Genomic DNA, 19,648 nt, shown 5'->3' with positions numbered 1-19,648 from the left:
GTTTCTGCGCGCTCTCGGTCGGTTGTGGAAGATGCTCGCAGAAATGGCCGACTTGAGACTGTGCGCAAGCGCAGGTGGAACCTCCAGCCACAGAAACCGAGCATTCAGGAGGCAGAGGCTGACGCTGGGCCACCTCGTCCACGGTTTCCTCTGTAAAGTGGATTCTTTTTTCGCACCGCTAAGTTTTTGACACAGCATTTCCTTAGCTTCATTTATTCTAAGACCTTCATGGTTTTTGCCATATTCTCCCTACCAAATGCGCTATTATTTATTTAATAATTTTCTCGTTTGTTTTGTCTCCATCTTCGGTCACAAAATTCGAATTTTGTGTAGAAGAATATAATAAAGTCAAAATGTCCGTCTCCTCCTAGTTTCCCCCAGCCACCCATAAAGACTCCGCGGAGACAAGAAGTATTACCAGTTTTTGTGCTTCCTTTAACAAAACAAAACAAAACAACAACAAAAAAAAAATTTAACATTTATTTATTTTTGAGAGAGAGGGAGACACAGGATCCGAAGCAGGCTCCAGGCTCCGAGCTGTCAGCACAGAGCCTGATGCGGGGCTCAAACCCACGAACCTTGAGGTGAGATCATGACCTGAGTCTGGCGCTCAATGGACTGAGCCACCCAGGTGCCCCTTTGTGCTTCCTTTTAAAGGTATTCTGTACATATGCAAAGCAGTTGAACAAGTTTAAGAAATTTCCACTACCATCAGTGGAAATTCGCTCTCATTTGCCACGTAAGAGTACAGTGGGACTAAGTTAAATGAAAACAAAACAGTTAAATTTTATCTATAGTCTGTTAAAAGCGCTCAGCCTGCTCTTTCTTGGTTCGACCGGTTAGCCAAGTGTTAGATGTTAAGCACCAAGTATTAGCTGTGAAACCAACTTTGTCCTGGACGTAATCAAAAGGATTAACGGAAATTGAAAATGGGATAATATTTGATACTGCAGTCTATGTGCGATTTGAAATTCACATCCACCTGGGTTCTCATTCCAGGTGTAGCTTCAGATCTGCGATGTTGGGCAGAATTCCTTTTTTTTTTTTCAACGTTTTTTATTTATTTTTGGGACAGAGAGAGACAGAGCATGAAGGGGGAGGGGCAGAGAGAGGGAGACACAGAATCGGAAACAGGCTCCAGGCTCCGAGCCATCAGCCCAGAGCCTGACGCGGGGCTCGAACTCACGGACCGCGAGATCGTGACCTGGCTGAAGTCGGACGCTTAACCGACTGCGCCACCCAGGCGCCCCGGGCAGAATTCTTTAAATTCTCTGAGACCTTGCTCATTTTTAAAAAGTATGTCCCAGGGGCGCCCGGGTGGCACAGTCAGATCTCAGCTCAGGTCATGATCTCAAGGGTTCCTGAGTTTGAGCCCCACATTGGGCTATGCACTGATTAATGGTGCAGAGCCTGCTTGGGATTCTCTCTTCTCTGTGCCCCTCCCCGACTTGTGCTCACTCACTCTCTCTCTAAATAAATAAATTTTAATATATATATATATATATATATATATATAGAGAGAGAGAGAGAGAGAGAGAGAGAGAGAGAGAGAGAGAGAGAGAGAGAGAGAGTCCCCTGACCAAGTGTTGAGGGGGAAGTGGTAAGTGCCTAGTACATAGTAAGCACTCAGAGCAATTCTCAGCAGTTAATATTATAAATTAAACACATTGTCTCAGTCCTGAAAATGTTCACAGGCTACTGGGCAAGCATACAAGACATGCTGTTAGAATATGATATTGATTGTAGAAGAGCAAGGTGTAAAGTCATTTGCTGGACCTGAAAAATTCAGGCAAGTCTTCCCAGGAGTTTTATCTGGGATGAACTTTGAAGAATAGAGCTAAAAGTTTTCCCTTCCCATTTAGCATCAGACAAATACCCACCTAGGATGTCAGATAAGGGCTCATTGGCAGACTTCCCAATCCAGTTTTCTTCTCATTGGTTTTATATCCTGCCTCTAAGTCCAGGACTCCGACAGTCCTACCACTTACTGAAAATCCATTTGGAGGCCCAAACCAAAGAGAGACATATATTTATGCTCATAGACCAACACTATGGCCCTAACATTTAAAAGAAATGGCAGAGGGAGAATGGACAAATAAAAATTTTTTGTTTGGCTATACTCCTGGGCAGCTGTTCTCAACCAAATCTGCAAAAGCAGAAGAGGTTTTGATTTGTGATTTTAGATGTATGATGACCCATTGGAGCAACTTCATTCCAGTTTCTTCAATTGCCTGACAAGAAAGACTGATGCAAAATTCTCCAAACCATACTGGAAAATGGCAACCCTATCAAAATGAGAGAAGGCTTATTTAGAATTTGGAAATGAATAAAAATGCACAGGGCAGGGGGGCACCTGGGTGGCTCAGTCAGTTGAGTGTTTAACTTCTGCTCAGGTTATGATCTCACAGTTTGTGGGTTTGAGCCCCATTTCGGGTTGTGTGCTGACAGCTCAGAGCCTGGAGCCTGCTTCAGATTCTGTGTCTCCCTCTCTCTCTCTCTGCCCCTCCCTCACTCATTTCTCTCTCTCAAAATAATAAACATTGAAAATTTTAAAAATACAGGGGGAAAAGCTATCAAACTGTATGTATAGTGTGGTGACCTTTATGCAGTTATTCCCCCACCCCCATTTTTTTAGAATATAGTTTTATTACCTTTGTAATGAAAACTAAATCAGTTCCTTTTTCCCCCAGTCTTGAGATATAATTGACCCAAATCAATTTTTTTTTTTTAATACTTTTTATTTTTAAGTAATCTCTACATCCAACATGGGACTTGAACTCATGACCCCGAGATCGAGTTACATGGTTTTCTGCCACCCCTGGGTGGCTCAGTTAAGCCTCTGACTTCAGCTCAGGCCATGATCTCGCAGTTTGTGAGTTCAAGTCCTGCAATGGGCTCTGTGCTGACAGCTCAGAGCCTGAAGCCTGCTTTGGATTCTGTCTCCCTCTCTCTCTGCCCCTCCCACGCTTGCACTCCATGTCCCTCTCCCTCTCAAAAAATAAAACATTTACATATAAATGTTTTATTTTAAAAAATTGGAAGCATGTATAAGGGTGTGCAGACGGTGGTCAGAGGAGTGTGCTGGATTAGAGGTTCATCATTTCCTGCCTTGTTGAAAATGATGGCAAGAGTCCCATCCAAGGAGTCAGGCAAATCTACAAAGGAACACCAGAACCTTGGGTGATTTTGCCATGGAGTTTCCTTGAAAGTACATTATACAAAGTATCCTGATGGCTTCCAGCAGGAAGAGTGGCCAGCAGGGATGACCTCCAGCTATATTGAACATCAACATGGAAACATTTGTGGAGGAAAACCCCAAGGAAAGATAGGACTTCCTGTTAAATTACAATGGTTCAGAGACATCAAAATTTACAAGATTCATTCCAACATACCCTCATTTGTACTTCCAGGTTAGTAAAGTGAAACATACCAGTTTAATAATATTACAGAAATGCCTACATCTGTAAAATGAGAGCAGTTATTTAAATGCAAGGCTTAAGACTGATATTACATCATTGCAAATAATTACAAAGACTATTTAAGAGGAAGGAAAACATGTTTTAGGATATACCAAGCAAAACTAGAGGCTATATTGTTCTTACATTACACTTTCCACTATGCAAAAGCAAACATGAAGAGAGGAATAGAAGAAAATACACCTAAATATTTTAATATAACTGGTTATTTCTCTCCCCTTCTATTTTAATGTCTTTTATAAATTTTCCTTTAGAAGGATACATTCTGCCTTGTTTATATTTTGACCAATTAGAAAATACAAAGAAGTACAAATAATAAAGCAAACACTGATAATCTCACCGTATAAATTCAACAGTATGTTATCATATTTACTTTTTTATTTTTTCAACAAAACATATGATGAGGCTAAAATCCCCTTTAACATCCACCCTGGTCCCATTTCCCTCCTTCCTCCCCAGGAGCAATAACTATCTCAAGTTGGACGTGTATCTATTCAGGCTCTTTTCCCCCCTAAATTTATTTTAAATTTACATATAGAATTCACATTTTGGTGTATAGATCCAAGTTTTGACAAAACAGTCACGTAACCATCACCACAGCTAAGATACAGAGTATCTCATCACCCCCAAAAGATGCTGTGACCAACCTCTACCTGTAGGCCTTAGCCTTGACAACCACTGATCTGTCTTCTGCCCCTCGTGTTGCTTTTCCCACAATGTCATGTAATGGAATCATGCAGTACATAGCCTTTTGAGCCTGGCTTTTTACTTGGCATAATCAATTTGAGATTCATCCATGTTGTATCAACAGCTTATTCCTTCTCATTGCCAAATGGTATTCCGCCATCCACTCACTAACTGAAGGACACTGAGTTGTTCCCAGTTTTCAGCAATCATGAAGAAAGCTGCTATAAACATTTGCATACAGGTTGTTTTGTGTGTGTGTGAACATAAGTTTTCACTTGTCCTAAATGAGAATCATCTAGGAGTGAAATCGTTGGGTCACACGGGAAGTGTGTTTTCCCACAGTGGCTCTATCACTGCATTCTCACCAGCAACGCAGGCAGGCGTGTGCCAGTTGCTCCACATCCTTGCCTGCAGTTGGTATTAGTTTTTTTGTTATTTTAAAGTTTTAGCTCTTCTAATAGATCGTATAGTGGGAATTCACTGAGGTTTTAATTTGTGTTTCCCAGTGACTGGCAATGTTGAGTATCTTTTCATGAGCTTATTTGCCATCGTTTTGTCTCTGAAGCCCTTTGAACATTTATTAGATTTTTTATCGATGAATTTTGATAGTTCTTTTATCCAGGCCAATTTTTAGTGCTTCTCATATACTTATGCGTACCTGTAATCTATATGCAGTATCGTATGACTATCACAGGTGTTTAAAAAAAACAAACAAACAAACAACTAAAACTAAAGTAACCAAATAACAGAACAAAAAACTTGATTCTGACAAATAAAACTTTGGCCAGTGATATCTTTCCTATTTAATAAAGTTGATACTGCATTGTTCCTCTATGTTCTTTTTTTCCTGAGTTTTTAAATGAAATGTCATTTTGGTATCCTCTGGGTTGTCTGGGAAAGTACCAGTGAACCATGACTACATTATACTCTCTAAGAGCAGGATCTATATGTCTGTTTCTCACCATTTTATCTCCAGTGCCTTACGCACAGGAGACCTACAATGTATTTGATGCTAATAAACAACTTCTTAGGCATAGTGTTTGTCAAAGCCAAACTGAATTACTTATTGAATTAAACATTTTCCTTTTAAAAAAAGTATATTAATAAAGTGTTTCTCCTTATAATGCACTTATTGTCCATGTGAACTCTTAAAGTCACACTGGGATTATCACATTAAATGAGTTCAAATTTGGGGATAAAATAAATACTCTCAATTCAAAAATATGTTATATGAATATATATAAATTCTTTGTACTATTCTTATAACTTTTCTACAAGCCTGAAAATTGTTTCACAATAAAATTATTTGTTTAAAAACATGTTATTGTTGGGGGATGCAGATTAAGGCACAATAACAACCTCATACTTGGGTCATCTCAACAAACCCAAAGGTGCCCAAAGAGCCACAGGAAACCCTGCCCCAGAGTTTTTTGATGCAAACACTGATGCCAAAGGGTAACACTTAGCTAAACGTGACAGTTGCTCTTTGTTCTGTCAGGTTATCAATGCGATCCAAGGAGAGGCTGATAAAGGACCAGCACTGCACAGAAAACAGAAACCTGATGTGTGAGTCCTTGAATAGCTCTGCACAGAGCGGGGATAAGAGACCTGGGTTTTAGTTTTGGCCTGGCCTGACCAGGTAAGTGGATGGGCATGTCACACAACCTGTCTGGATTTGTTTATTCATTTCTAAAATGGCAAGAGTAGACTTGATTATCCCTAAAATTCTTTCTCGTCTTAGTTCTGTGAGTTTTATTGCTAGCTAATCCTAATCTTTAGACAACTTAGAATTAAGGTTAGCTTTTCTTCAGAAAATAAACCTGAGAGCCCTAAATCACCTGATTTTCTGTTATATAATCTACTTGACAACCACACCTGCCTTCAGACAGCAGCTGTATTTTTGTACAGTTCCTAATGGCACCGACTGTCTGCAAACTGCCAGAGTAACTCACATTCTCCAAACCCAAGTTTGGACAAAGATTTTCTCACATGCAACAGTCTGAAACTGAGTACAATAGCTGGGAAGGAGCCTGGAGGTGAACAATGGGCTTTCTGTCCCACTCACCATGGCCTACAATAACAAATACTGTTTATAAACATGCCTTCAGCTTTATGAAATAAAGGTGGAAAATTCAAAGTACTAAGTAACAAGAGCAACATAACAGAACTCCGTACATCTCTAATGCCAAAAACATCAGTTCCCTATTTCTTCCTGCTTCTGAAATCTAGGTCAAGCTTAGCTTTTCAAGAGATTGAAAACTGTTTTATTATCAAGAGATGTGTAATCCTCATAGCTCACTGGCTCAAACCCCCTACTTTTTAGTTTTTCGATAAATATGCAAATTAAACCAAACTGCAGGGCAGAAATTATTTCCAAGTATGAGAGAATCAAGAGGTTCTCTTGAAGGTTCCTATGGATGGTGGAGAGATTTGTCATATATAGCTCATTTCCCACTCACATTAGAAAACAGGAAAGTCCTTCAGAATTATCTTTCTTCAGAAATCATTAAGATGTCATAAGGAAAGGAAGAGAGGCACCATGCGGGTAACTTCCCTATGTCAAACCTCAGGAGAAAATGAACTCAATCTAGTTTTTCATTATGATGAGGTGACTGAGAACAACTGGAATTTAGCAAATCTGAGCATATTTTATCCTTCTGAAACTCTATCTTCTTACAGTTCAAATCAAAAGAACTACCCTGTCAACCTCTTAGTTTTGTTATAAGCACTGAACATTAGTGTTTAAAAGAAAGACCAGAATGATTTAATAAATGCAGATTAAAATGTAAAATAGAACTTTATCATCCTCAGTAAGGATAAAATATTAGTATTTTGGAACTGTTACTGCTTAAGTTGAAGAAGTTGACACCCTGGAGACAAAAATAAATGGTTGTTTAACCTAACAATATGGACTGCAATGACCTGTGAGCAAAGACTCATATGACATGAGAGTAAATTCCAGTTTCTGGAGTCTGACCAGATAAGGTCTTTCAGAAGGGGAATACAGCTGCTTCTTTTGGCTCAACCCAAAATAGCTGGAGGAAGCACTAGAGTGGATTAAATTCCTTAGGCAAGGCTTCCAGAACATACAGCATAAAATCAAACCTTCAGAGAAAGGAAGCGGTTAGGAGCAAAACTATGCAACACAGACATAAATGCAAACAGTGTTTGCCAGACACAGCAAGGACAGCCTGTGAAGCCTTCTTAACAAAAGAAAAGATGGAAGCATGTAAGGCTAACACAGGTGTGTAGTGTCTCATGTGAGGACAGTGAAAGGGCACTGGCCTGGGAATGAGAAAATAAATTTTAGATCTCATATACCACAGTCAGAATCAAAGAATGGTTAGAACAGTCTGAGTCAGGTAGGTCCAGGTTCAAATCCCAGTTCCTTCCCTTACTTCGTATGGCTTTGGACAAGTTTTAGCCTCTCGAAACTAGTTCGTCACCTATTACACGGAGATAAGAATGCCTACTTCTTAAAGTCTGAGGATTAAATGAAATAAAGTACAAAAAGCAATGAGCACATCTAGCACATGTAATAATAAATTATAGACAACACAAGCTACATATCCTTGAGCAAACCAGGGCCTCATTTTATAAAGGGAGTGGTAACACAGAAAAGCACTCTCACACCTTGAAGTGCCAGAGGTGATGAAGGGGTTACTACCAGCGGGAGGCTGTGTTCTGTCTTCCCTTGTTTCCCACATCAAATATTACTAGTTGTTTTCCTTAACAACCAGCAAGTTACCATTAGCAACATAGCATTACTTAGGACACTAACTTTTTTTAGGAATGTTACTTCAGTATCAATAAATTAACAGATTAGTATCCATACAACCATAAGGAATTTATTGAACATTTTATAAAGGAAGGGTTTTTCCTATTTCTGTTGATTACCATCACTTTTTCCCCTATCACTAACTCATGGTATAGTCCTTGCATATAGCAGGAACTCAATAAAGGTCTGCTACTCTGACTGCGGAGCACCAGATGACCTACATCTTGAACTTAAGAAGTACTTACTTCATCCTGGACAGGACAGAGCTATTATGAATAACGAACTCAAGTGACTCAAGTGACTGTTAAGAGCACTGTACTGATGAGCTCAACAGTGTTCAAAAATAACACTTACTATAGGAAAGGATGTCAGGTTTGTCTCCATTGAAAAATCCCATTTTTAAATGAAGGTACTACTTAAAATGACCTTCCAAAGGTCTAAGCAGAGGTTCCAAAAGATGTGACAATGCAAAGCAGCTTGGGCTCTACAAGTCAATTTAATTGGTGTTTATTGACCACCCGCCTTCCTCAAGGCACCTAGCTGGGCAATACAGGAAAAGGTACTCATGTATATTACACCAGGTAGACACTACACCAGAGAATGACTCATAACAAGATCAAATCCAGAGCTGAAGTGTAGTGTTAGCATGGCAAGATGGGATGGGAGGGACTGAGAAAAGGAAAAGGGCAGTACTAAATGAAAAGTAAAGTCTAGGAGAACTTTCTAGAAGAGGTTTGACTCAAGCTACCCTTGAATAGCAAATACGATTTGAATGGAGGGAAATGTGTGTGCTTGGAGCATAAGGACTTCTATGTGACTAAAACAGAGATTCTACATAAGAAATAAACCTTTAGAAGTAGGGTGGCCTAAGTTCATAGCAAGTTTTGGATTCCAGAATGAAAAGTTTTAGACCCTTCTGTTTAAACTCTTTGCTTTTCAAAAGAAATAGACATTTAGCTCTTACCTGACAAAACTAATAGTCTGCCCTGGGCTGCGGTTAAACTGTGTGGATGCTGGCATTTCAGTAGACTAGAAGCATCATGCCTGATTCAGTGCTGTAGCTTTTATTGGAGCATAACATGCCTACATAAAGTACCTGGGAAATGTCTGCTGAATGACCAAATGATTCCCAGGATGTATCAGTCAACTAAAAGTCCAAACATGGAGGGGCTCCAGCTGGTAGGCAACCTAGACTTTGATCAAAGAGCAACATCTGAGAGTTTTATGTCAGAGTAATCATCCCGCACGTCAGATTTCTGTGGAATGGGTGAGCCCCATCTCTAGCTCCTCTCCCCACCACAATCACAGCAGTCAAATAAAGTTGAGGAGTTTATTAGGGAAATATGAGAGGCAAAGACACCCCAAGTGACAGAAAGAAAATTCTGAAAATGTCCCTTCAAGCCAAGTGGGGGCCTGGCCTTGACCTCCCCAAAAGGACAAGAAACTGGTGGGTTACCAACAACATTCTCTTGTGGCCACCTTGCCGGGGCATAAGTGTCTCAGACAGGACTGCCTCCCACCCCCCCCCACCAAAGGTGGAAAGCAGACAAAGACTGTTTATAGAACCAATGCAGAGGCAATGAGAGCTGTAAGGAAAGTGTGTGTGTGTGTGTTGTGTGTGTGTGTGTGTGTGAGAGAGAGAGAGAGAGAGAGAGAGAGACAGAGAGAGGGAGAAAAGGAGGTGGGGAGGACCTTAACAAAGAGTCCCAGGCGTCTGGCTCTGCACGCCTCAAATACGTTGACAAACAGTTCTACAAAATGTTACTTAAAAGGTAAAATGCCTAATGTTGTTTCCGAGAGTTCCCCTGGACTTCTTCCCACATGCCACATCACACACCGATGTACATGGCAGAGCCCAAAGGCCACGCTTTTGAAAAAAGAAAAACAAGAATAAGCCCTGTTGCTCTTTAAGGAGAGAGGAAGGAGCTGAGGCTGCTGGGGCCTTTCCCACGTAGGCCTGTGTTCTGTAAAGCAACTTCCCAGCAGCAGCAATGGCACAGTTCTAGGTGAGGGTCTCACCTTTTGTCACCTGTCAAAGGAAATTGACAATTAGATAAATTCACAAAGAGTAAAAAAATCTTTTTATAGATCCTAGGTAGTTGGGAGTGATAAGAAAGATAACAGCTTTGGAGTCCAGAAACCTGGGTCAAATCCAGGGAACTAAGTCCATTAACTTCTCTAAGGCTGTTATTGCTTCCATGTTTGTTTCAGTAACAAGTAGAAATGTGCATTCTCTCTGTACAACCCTTGCCTAGCGTCATGAGGAAGTACCTTCCCTGACATACTCACCCGTGCTTCAATGTACTCTATTCTCCGTTCGAGGGCTGTCAATTTCTCATTTAGTGTTGCAAGTCTTGAACGACAAGACATATCTGGTAAAAGGAGACTGATGTTCAGGATTAATGTCATTCCAAATACAGACACAGACACACACACACACACACACACACACGTACACACAGCCCCTAGCTGAAGAGGAGGAATGATATATCATGCAGAGCCCAAATGAGAGCAGATGGGCAAAGCAGGGGAATGCAGAAGAGGTGAGAATTATATTAGGAACACAGCTGCTTAGAATGGACCTGCTGAACTTCCTACCAAGGGTGGTAGGCAGAGAAAATAACCCCTAAAGATGTCCATGACCTAATCCCCCAAACCTGTGAATATGTATCCTACACGACAAAAAGGACTTTGTGGATTTGATTAAGTTTAAGGACCCTGAGATCCAGGATTATCCAGATGGACACAATCTAATCACAAATCCTAAATGTAAGAGACAGGGAAAAGGTGGAGGAAGAAGAAGAGATTCAAAGTGTGAGGGGAACTCAACCTGCTATTGCTGCCTTTGAAGATGGAGGAAGAAGACCATGAGCCAAAGGATGCCAGTGACCTTGAGAAGCTGGGAACAGCCCTCAGCTGACAGCCAGCAAGGAAATAGAGATCTCAGGCCTACAGCCACAAGAAACTGAATTCTGCCAGCAACTCAATGAGCAAGGAAATGGATCTTCTCCTAGAGTCTCCAGAAAGAAAGGCAGCCCTGCTGACACCCTGATTTTAGCCCAGGGAACTGATGTTGGACTTCCAATCTACTCAGCTGTAAAACAATAAACTTATGTGATAAAAGCGGCTAAAGTTATGGTAACTTGTTATGGCAGCCAGTAAAAACTAACACACCAACACTGTACAGGTGGCTATTTGCTAAAAGGCAAACCAAGAGTTTCAAGAAAGGGGAAGCAACAACAGGAAGAAAATAATCTCAACAGGGAGGAGAAACAGAGGCCAAGAAAGCAGCAGAGACTGTGGAGAGGAGGAAAGGCATCACTGCTTTTGCTCTAGGAAGGTACTTAATGTGTCATCACTATGTGTGCAGGCATTTCAGAATGAGAAAAAACTTGGGAGAACATCAAATACCCTGTGAAGCCCACATTCCATCTGTGGAAAACAGCAAAACTCCTTTTCTTCCTTTACCCTTCTAATCTTCTTTCTCTACCTCATCCAAAATGAAACCTCAGATTTCCCCTAAAATACCTTTTCCTCTGCAAACTCCTCTAACAGAAACCACTTTACTACTCTTTCCCCAACCATTCTCAACACATAGGAGAAAAGGTTTCTAGACATGCTAATTATTTCCTACCTCTTCCAACTTCATTGTTTGCTCATCCTCAATAATCTTCACTTTTTAAGCCTAAAATATCCTCTCTCCAAGACAATCTCCCACTCAATGATTTAACACTTAGCTCACAACTTCCTCTTCATCTCTTCCTTGTTATGCAAAAGCACTTGGGCATCTATTTCGACAAATTTTCCTTCACCCAGATTTTGCCTCAACCCCACGTCCAAATCTTCTCCATGTCCAAATCTTACTCATCTTGCCTGTCTAAACATTCTTCTTCAAGGTTCACTTCAAATTGGGCCTCTGAGAGGTCTCTGACAGATGGATATAATTCTCCCTCTGCTGTACATTTATGGTTGAATTTATAGTTTATGTACTTGGTCTTAGTTATCATTTCCCCCTTTGAATACAGATTTAATAAATAAGAATGTTCACCACTTGGGGCGCCTGGGTGGCTCAGTCGGTTAAGCATCCGACTTCGGCTCAGGTCATGATCTCACAGTTTGTAAGTTCAAGCCCCACATCGGGCTCTGTGCTGACAGCTTAGAGCCTGGAGCCTTCTTAGAATTCTGTATCTCCTTCCCTCTCTCTGCTCCTCCCCTGCTAATGCTCTGTCTCTCTCTCTCTCTCCTTCAAAAAAATAAAAAATAAAAAAAAGAATGTTCACCACTATTACGAATGATTTCATGAAGTAGGGCATATTTATGAAAGACTATTAAAACCAACCATTAAAAATTACAAGTTTGCATCTTTTTAACAAGTCACTAAAAAAACAAACAAAAAAGGCATCATTTCAACAACTCATTAAAAAACAAAACAAGGGGTGCCTGGGTGGCTCAGTTGGTTAAGTGTCCGAATAAGAGTTCAAGCCCTAGGTCAGGCTCTGTGCTGACAGCTCAGAGCCAGGAGCCTGCTTCAGATTCTTCCTCTCCCTCTCTCTCTGCCCCTCCCCTGCACGCAAACAAAATTACAAGGTTGAATACTTAATGACACGAGAAAATGCTCATGCTACATAGCCCAATGATATTTATGTATTTATAATTTATCTTTATTTCCATGTCTGCTCCCCACTAGAATGAGTTCATCAAAGGCAGATACTCTTATTAATCTTTGAAATATTAGTATCTTGCCTGGCACAGAGATGTTTTTGAAAAAAAAAAAGATGGATTCTGGCATATTAGTATCAGTAGAACAAAAAATTGGCTCTAGTGTGACTCTACTAATTCTACAAGTGGGGAAACCAAAGCCCATCTTGGATAACTGATGGAACAAAATAGTAAGTAGCACAGCTGAGTTCAGAACCCAGTTCGCTTACTGCCCTGGATGGTACCTTCCCACCACACACAACATTACCATCTTTAGGAACCTCTGAGGCCGTAATTGATTCCCCACACCTCTCTGTCTCTCTCTCTCTGTCTCTCTCTCTCTCTCAAGTTTGTTTATTTTGAGAGAGAGAGAGAGAGAGAGCGCGCGAGCATGTGCAGGGGAGGGGCAAAGACAAAGGGAGAATCCTAAGCAAGCTCTGTGCTATCAGCACAGAGCCCAACGCAGGGCTCAAACTCACGAAACTGAAATCATGACCTGAGCCAAAATCAAGAGTCAGACACTTAACTGACTGAGGCACCCAGGTGTCCCTATTCCCCACATCTCTTTTTTTAATGTTTATTTATTTTTGATAGAGAAACACACAGAATGCGAGGTGGGGGGAGGGGCAGAGAGTGAGACACAGGATCTGAAGCAGGTTCCAGGCTCCGAGCTGTCAGCAGAGCCCGATGTGGGGCTCGAACTTACGAACTGTGAGATCATGACCTGAGCAGAAGTTGGACACTCGACTGAATGAGCCTGGAGTCCCCTCCCCACATCTCTTAAAATATGCTTATAGCCTGACTCTTCCATTTACTGGTTCCTTTTTTTCTTTTTGTTTCCATACTAGGTATTTTCCCACTCACCCATCTTCATTATTCTTTTTTAAAAATAGCTTAATTGATATATAATTTATATACCATGAACTTCACTTGCTTAAAGTATACAATTCAATAGTTTTTAGAACAGAGTTGTGCAACCATCACCATAATCTAATTTTAGAACATCCTCATAATCCCTACATGAAACCTTGTACCAATGAGCAGTCATTCCCCATTCAGCCTTACCCCAACTGCTGGCAACCATTCACCTTTCTGTCTCTATGGATTTGCCTATTCTGGACATTCTCCATTCCTCTTTTAAATCGTTTTATCTGCTAGTGCTGCTGCTTCTAATTCCTAGATCTAGCTTGAGTACAAAGACCTCAGCACGCTCCTTTTCCTGGATCCACCTTCACTGCCAGGACCGCCCAACAGGACCAAATCTCTTTCAATCTGGTTTTTAGCAGCTCAAAGGCACACCATGTATGCTATTCAGTAAGAGCATGAATGTTACCACTAACAACCTGTCATTTCCCATAAAAAGAAACATGCCAAAATTATCTGCAGGGGGGTGGGGTGGTGAGAGGGAGGGTTCCTTCCTGGACAGCTGTTTCTGTTCTAAGCTCTGTAAATCTGGTAATGAATTGGAATCCAAGAACAACACTATGTTACTGACCTAAATGGGTAAGCACTGTTGAGAAATATATAACCTTGAACTCCAGAAACTGGTCATTATTTCAGATCCCAAGAAATACATATTGATTCAAGCAAAACACTGTGAAAGCACTCAGCAGCTGAACAAATCTGAAACCAGAGTGCATTTATGAGTGTGTTATCACCAGACTTTAACTGAGGACACCACCAGTCCTAGCCAGGGTGCTTGATACTGTGTATCCATTACCACTACTGACAAATGCCAGTTACCAGCTCCTCTGAACTCTTAATGCACATAACCTTAGCCTGCAAAAATCAACACTGTCATTCTCTTGAACTGCTGTTGTAGTTATGTCTTACTTCTCTGACAGAATTCTAAATTTCTCAGGAGTGGCTACCATTTATTCTTATTTATTCCTTTTTCAGAGGATGTGTCACATAGCTGGGATCATAACAGGCATGCTACATTTGTTGGCTAAGCATAAAAACTGACATTTAGAAAAATATCACTTATTATTTTTGTTACACTTCTCTGCACAGATTAGCTTTAGAATCAGATAAAATGGTATAAAAATAAAAAGCTATCTTCCGTGACAATCTGTTTTTAGAAGTGTCCCCAGTTCAAGGTACAGAACAGGCCAAGTGTTTGGGTGTTATCACTGCCTTATGATCTATGGGTTCTCTGGTTCAGGTGGGTGGTCCACCTATATTACTCTCACCTGCTGGAATCACAGGGTAAAAGCTATTTAGTCATTAGCTGTCTTGAAAAAAACAGTTTCCTCTGCAAAGTACGCAGCCTACAGAGACTCTCTGTGGCCGGGATGGGGACTGGAGGATTGCTGCCATTTCCAAAGAGCTCCAGATGCCCCCTCAAAGTAAACTCCTGGTAAATCTCTGTACCACCAAATCATATTATTATAAATTCAATATAAGCCCTACATCTACACATCAGAACTGAGGAGTCACACTAAGGACTTAGAGTGGGAAAATATATCCCTCACAAGTTCATCCTGAGTCACTCAATGCCAAGACAATATATTCAAGTGTTACATGATTTATCCAGTTTCTTGGCCTGTTGGTCCTGGTCGAAACTCTTCTATCAATGATATGCTCAGTCTTCAAGAACTTGCCTCAGGTACACCTAAGTACTAAGTCAAATGGCTTTAGCTTTTTACCTTGCTTCATAATTCCATTCTTAATTGCAATTAATTGTCATTTTTCTTCAAAAGGACTAAATTCATTCCCCACAATCTTCAAAAACTATTTAGTAATTACTCCAAACATTAGGCCACTAGCATCGCATTAAGGGAGAATAATGGCTTAAGCTAAGGAAATCCTTAAGATCCAATCCTCAACACTGGAATTCTGTGTGACTTTTCCTCAGTCTAGGACTTGTTGGAAATCTCAAATAAAAAGAAAAGTCTTTATCCTCTATTTGATCACAAAATGTGATCCACACATTTGATAAAATTTCAGTGCAGGTATTCCCTTGTTTATAAAGCAAGAAAAGAGGCATTTCTCCCCCGCAAATCCTGAGCTCAAACTCTTCAATTTCTGGTCAGTTCCAAGCCTGCTATAAATCTAGTGACCAAAAGATGCCAAGAAGATTTATGTCAAAGACAAATGTACATGAATTAAAGTTTATTAATACAATTCAGTGCTCAGAAATGAAATTATTACGTTACCCAGATCCAAATCCGGGGAAGTGACATGCTAGATCACTTAAATTTTGAGTAACAGCCCCAGCGTTACTTGTAATTTTAGATGCTTTACTGATTTCACTGACATTCTTAATACTTTGATTGGATTTTCTGATCCTACCAGATAGGTGAAGTCTTTTAATTCTGCTTTTTAAAGTTAAAACTCTCCATCTCAGTGATTTTTCCAACTACTTTCCACTGCCTTTCCCAACTAAGCCAAAGTGTCAAAGCTGTGATCTTATCTTTCCATCTTTCCCCTAGCATGCAATATTTTGGTTTCTCTTCTCCAGCCCTCTCTCTGAAGGAAGATTATGAGTAAAGAATGCTGTGATCAACCTCCAGTAATAGTTCAACTCTCCAGGAAAGCAGGAGAAACCAATTATGAGAACTAACATTGAAAGCGTTTGCACAGAACTTAGGAAGAAAGAAACTGAGGAAACCCAGACTATCTGAGTAGCAGGGTAAATAGGTTCAATATTTCTTAGATGTTTTCAGTTCACTGCAATCCATTAGTGTAGCCTCCGACTTGAGTCTCCTAGCTCCAAATCCATGTATCTTTTTTACTAAACCATACTCCTTCACTCATGGTCCTTAAACAATTTCAGGATACATGAGATCTATGATTTGTTGACTATCATTCCCTCCTACAACCTCTATCTATACCGAGTTATGGGTGCGAATATGTATCAATTGCATATGTATTTATACTGTTCTCTCATTACTACTGCCCTCACCCTCATTCCCTGGTGAGAAAATCCATCATGCCAAGGCACATCAAGATTATAATCTTATACACTTTGTAAGTAAATACATTAATACAAAACCGATGTTCCAAAGCTGTCATTATTTCATCTTCAAGACAGAAATTCCTTGAAAGCAGGAAATGATTCTTATTCTCTGTCCTCCAGAGTGGAGCTTTGAGAGAGAGCTCTGTACTGAGATCTAGTTTCTCTTGCTGATGCTTTCTAAGAAAATTCATGTTCTGTTACCTTACTCCTCAGAATGCATCAGTCCTCTGACTGGAAAATTAATTACTTTAAATCATTTTTATAACATCAGTTTCCACTACTTAGTCTTAGTTGCTTGCGGCTGAAGTGCTGGAACAGGAGCACACTAGTTGGAAAAAGATCACTAGATGTCATCCTTACACCTTGCAATTACTTAAGTAAGTCTACCCAGGGCCTAGTTCGGCTAAAGAAACAGTTGGGAGAAGATGGGATGGGAGTCTCTGTTACATGTTTGCTGTCCAGAAGGACACAGAACAATGCATCAAGAATTTAAGACTATCACAAGCAAGCCACGCCTAGGAAAGATTTTGCCAAAAGCAGTAGAATACCAACTATCGGCTAGATAGTAGCAACATAGAAAGCTCCATATCCTTAAAAATCTGGACTTTACTTCTGATCTCGTCTCCTACCACTCTCAGGACAAGAAACACGAGAGACGGGAAGGGGCGACTAAAAGGCATGGCGCTAAAATGATCCTGAAAACGATGAGGAAACTTCAAGAGACTTACACAAGCAGCGACACGGCTGCGGCTGCATTCTGAAAGGCGCACATTGAGCGCAAAGTGGGAACTGGAATGGAAGCGGGTCACAAAGGAAGCAGGGAGGCTACTGCTGAGAGAAGAAAAGAAGAAAAGAGAAGAAAACGGTGGATGGAGCGATCTGAAGAGTCTGGAAAAAGGAAGGGCTTGTTAATGGATCTGGGGTGATAGCATTGAAGCCGATGAGCTCAGCCTGGCGCAGGATAACCCCACAGGAACTGCCCAGTGGAGCCTGAGGATCAGAGCGACAGGGGGAAGGTGGACTCCGAAAGGAGGACGCGAAAACCAGCCCGGAGAAAGCCCCTTCAAAGCTTCTGAGCGCCATCGCCAAACTGCCTGAGTGGCCCTCGACCCACCCTCGCCTCCCCCTGCTCCCCCGCTGACCGAACGAGTTGAGAAAGTCCGCGATTTTCTTGATGCTGCTGGTGATGACCTCAATGTACTCCCGGTTCGCCCAGTCCTGGTGAATCTCCCGCTGCACCGGATCCTCTTGACCCGCCATGGCTGCCGCCTAAGGAGGAGCGACTGCGCAGGCGCCCCGACCCTCCAGGCCGGCAGTGCGTCTGCGCTGCCAGTCCACACCCATGCCTTGACACCCACAAATCCACGAACATTGTGATGCGCCTGCGCGATGTCAAGTCCTCGCCGGCGTTTTAGTTCTGCTCCCACGCCCCTGAAAAAAGTCGCATCAAAAACCAGCGGGGAGACTGGAATGCGCAAGCGCCGAGACACTCCCTACCCATCACGTACCCCACCCTGGGCGGTTTTGGTCTTTGCGGGGCAAGTGACCACGTGACACCCACTGCCCTAGCTGCTCCAAACTAAGGTTTGTGTCAGCAATAAGTTGGGTACAGTCAATTAAGCCACATTAAATACAACTCATTTTAAAAATGGCTTTCAAAAAAAAAAAAAAAAAAAGGCTTTCAACAACGCAATATGATGACCCACCTTGCAACCATCAAATGAACAAAATATTATTTTTTTCTAAACAATAATATCTAGTGGTGGAGAGACGGAGGGGAAATTGATAGACTCCTAAGTAGCTGGTCACACTGTAAACTGGCACAACTCCTTAAGGAAATTTATAAATTGATAGCAAGAGCTGTCAAAAAATTCAAACTTTTTTGACCTAAACATTAAGAAAATCGTTTAAAAAAGGGGTGGGGGGAGACAGTTTAAGCACAAAGGTGCTCTTTGTGACAGTCTATTTAAAAAAACAAAACAACTATATCTCCACAGTTGGGGAATAACTAAGCGATGGTATAGCCACCTACGACGGTATCATGCAGCTACTTAATATCATTAATACCATTGCTATTTAAATAAAATGGCAATTATGAACTCTATGACACATCACATACGTGATAAATGAAGGGGAAAACAAAATACAACATTTTCTTTGATTGCAATTATATGAAAATTACATCTGCTTGAGGACAAGAAGTATATACAAAAAATGTCACTGTCTTGTTTACCAAAGTAGTGGAATTATGAACAATTTTAGATTTGTTTAAGAGGATATTTACAGTCTGCTTTGTGCAATACATGCCACTGGGAAGAAACCTTTACTAACAGTCCTTTACTCAGAAAGGAGATTTTACAAGCTATAAAGCTACTTTTGTAGCTTTTACCTCACTGGACCCTCACAAACCCTGTGGAAGGAAATCAGGAAGAGGTTTCTCTTGATGACAAAGTTAAAGGTCACACAGTCAAATAAGTGGTGGACCTTCACCAGTTGGTTCCTGACTCCAATATCTTTTCACTGAACCAATCTGAAAACAGGTTAGGGTCTATCTTGAGCTCTCCTACATATTCATAGAAATGATGCTAGAATAATAAATATCAACTGTAAATATCGAACCCCAGGCATCCAGAGGGCTATTGCCATTCAAGACCCTGCTTCCTAAGTGATGCTGTTGAAGTTAGTATCTTGCTCACATGTCACAAATATATCAGATAGATCTGCTTTTCCTTTTTTTTTTTTTTAATTTTTATTTTAGAGAGAGAGAGCAAGCAGGGGAGAAGGGTAGAGGGAGACAGAGAATTTCAAGCAGACTCCATGCTCAGCAAGAAGATTGACATAGGGCTCGATCCCATAATCCTGGGATCATGATCTGAGCCAGGAGTCACTCAACTGACTGAGCCACCCAGGTGCCTGAGATGTACTTTTCCTTCAAAGGTGGGACATCTCAGTTTCAAATCACAAATCTACCAAAGAGGAGTCACTTCACCCCTTTGAGCTTTTGTTTCTTCATGTGCAATACAGGAATAACAACACGGATGGATTAGG

General features: G+C 41.0%; 1 protein-coding gene across 2 annotated transcripts; it reads right to left on the bottom strand.

Annotated features, from left to right (window-relative positions):
* Window positions 1-2,996: 2,996 nt before the first annotated feature.
* On the bottom strand, window positions 2,997-17,973 carry BRK1 (BRICK1 subunit of SCAR/WAVE actin nucleating complex). 2 transcript variants are annotated; one of them, XM_042910731.1, is made up of 4 exons: window positions 17,743-17,973; window positions 10,231-10,313; window positions 9,961-9,970; window positions 2,997-3,155 (listed from the first exon to the last, which is right to left on the bottom strand). In XM_042910731.1, exons 1-4 carry the CDS (start codon window positions 17,858-17,860, stop codon window positions 3,028-3,030), a joined length of 339 nt encoding a protein of 112 aa, XP_042766665.1. In that variant the 5' UTR covers window positions 17,861-17,973; the 3' UTR covers window positions 2,997-3,027. The 2 variants fall into 2 exon arrangements, with proteins under 2 accessions (XP_042766665.1, XP_042766673.1); XM_042910739.1 differs by lacking the exon at window positions 2,997-3,155 and having other exon boundaries at window positions 9,258-9,970; window positions 17,743-17,922.
* Between the last annotated feature and the right edge of the window lie 1,675 nt (window positions 17,974-19,648).

The sequence above is a fragment of the Panthera leo genome, chromosome A2 (assembly GCF_018350215.1).
Source record: "Panthera leo isolate Ple1 chromosome A2, P.leo_Ple1_pat1.1, whole genome shotgun sequence".
Taxonomy (NCBI): Eukaryota; Metazoa; Chordata; class Mammalia; order Carnivora; family Felidae; genus Panthera; species Panthera leo.
This window is presented reverse-complemented; position numbering and strand designations above follow the sequence as displayed.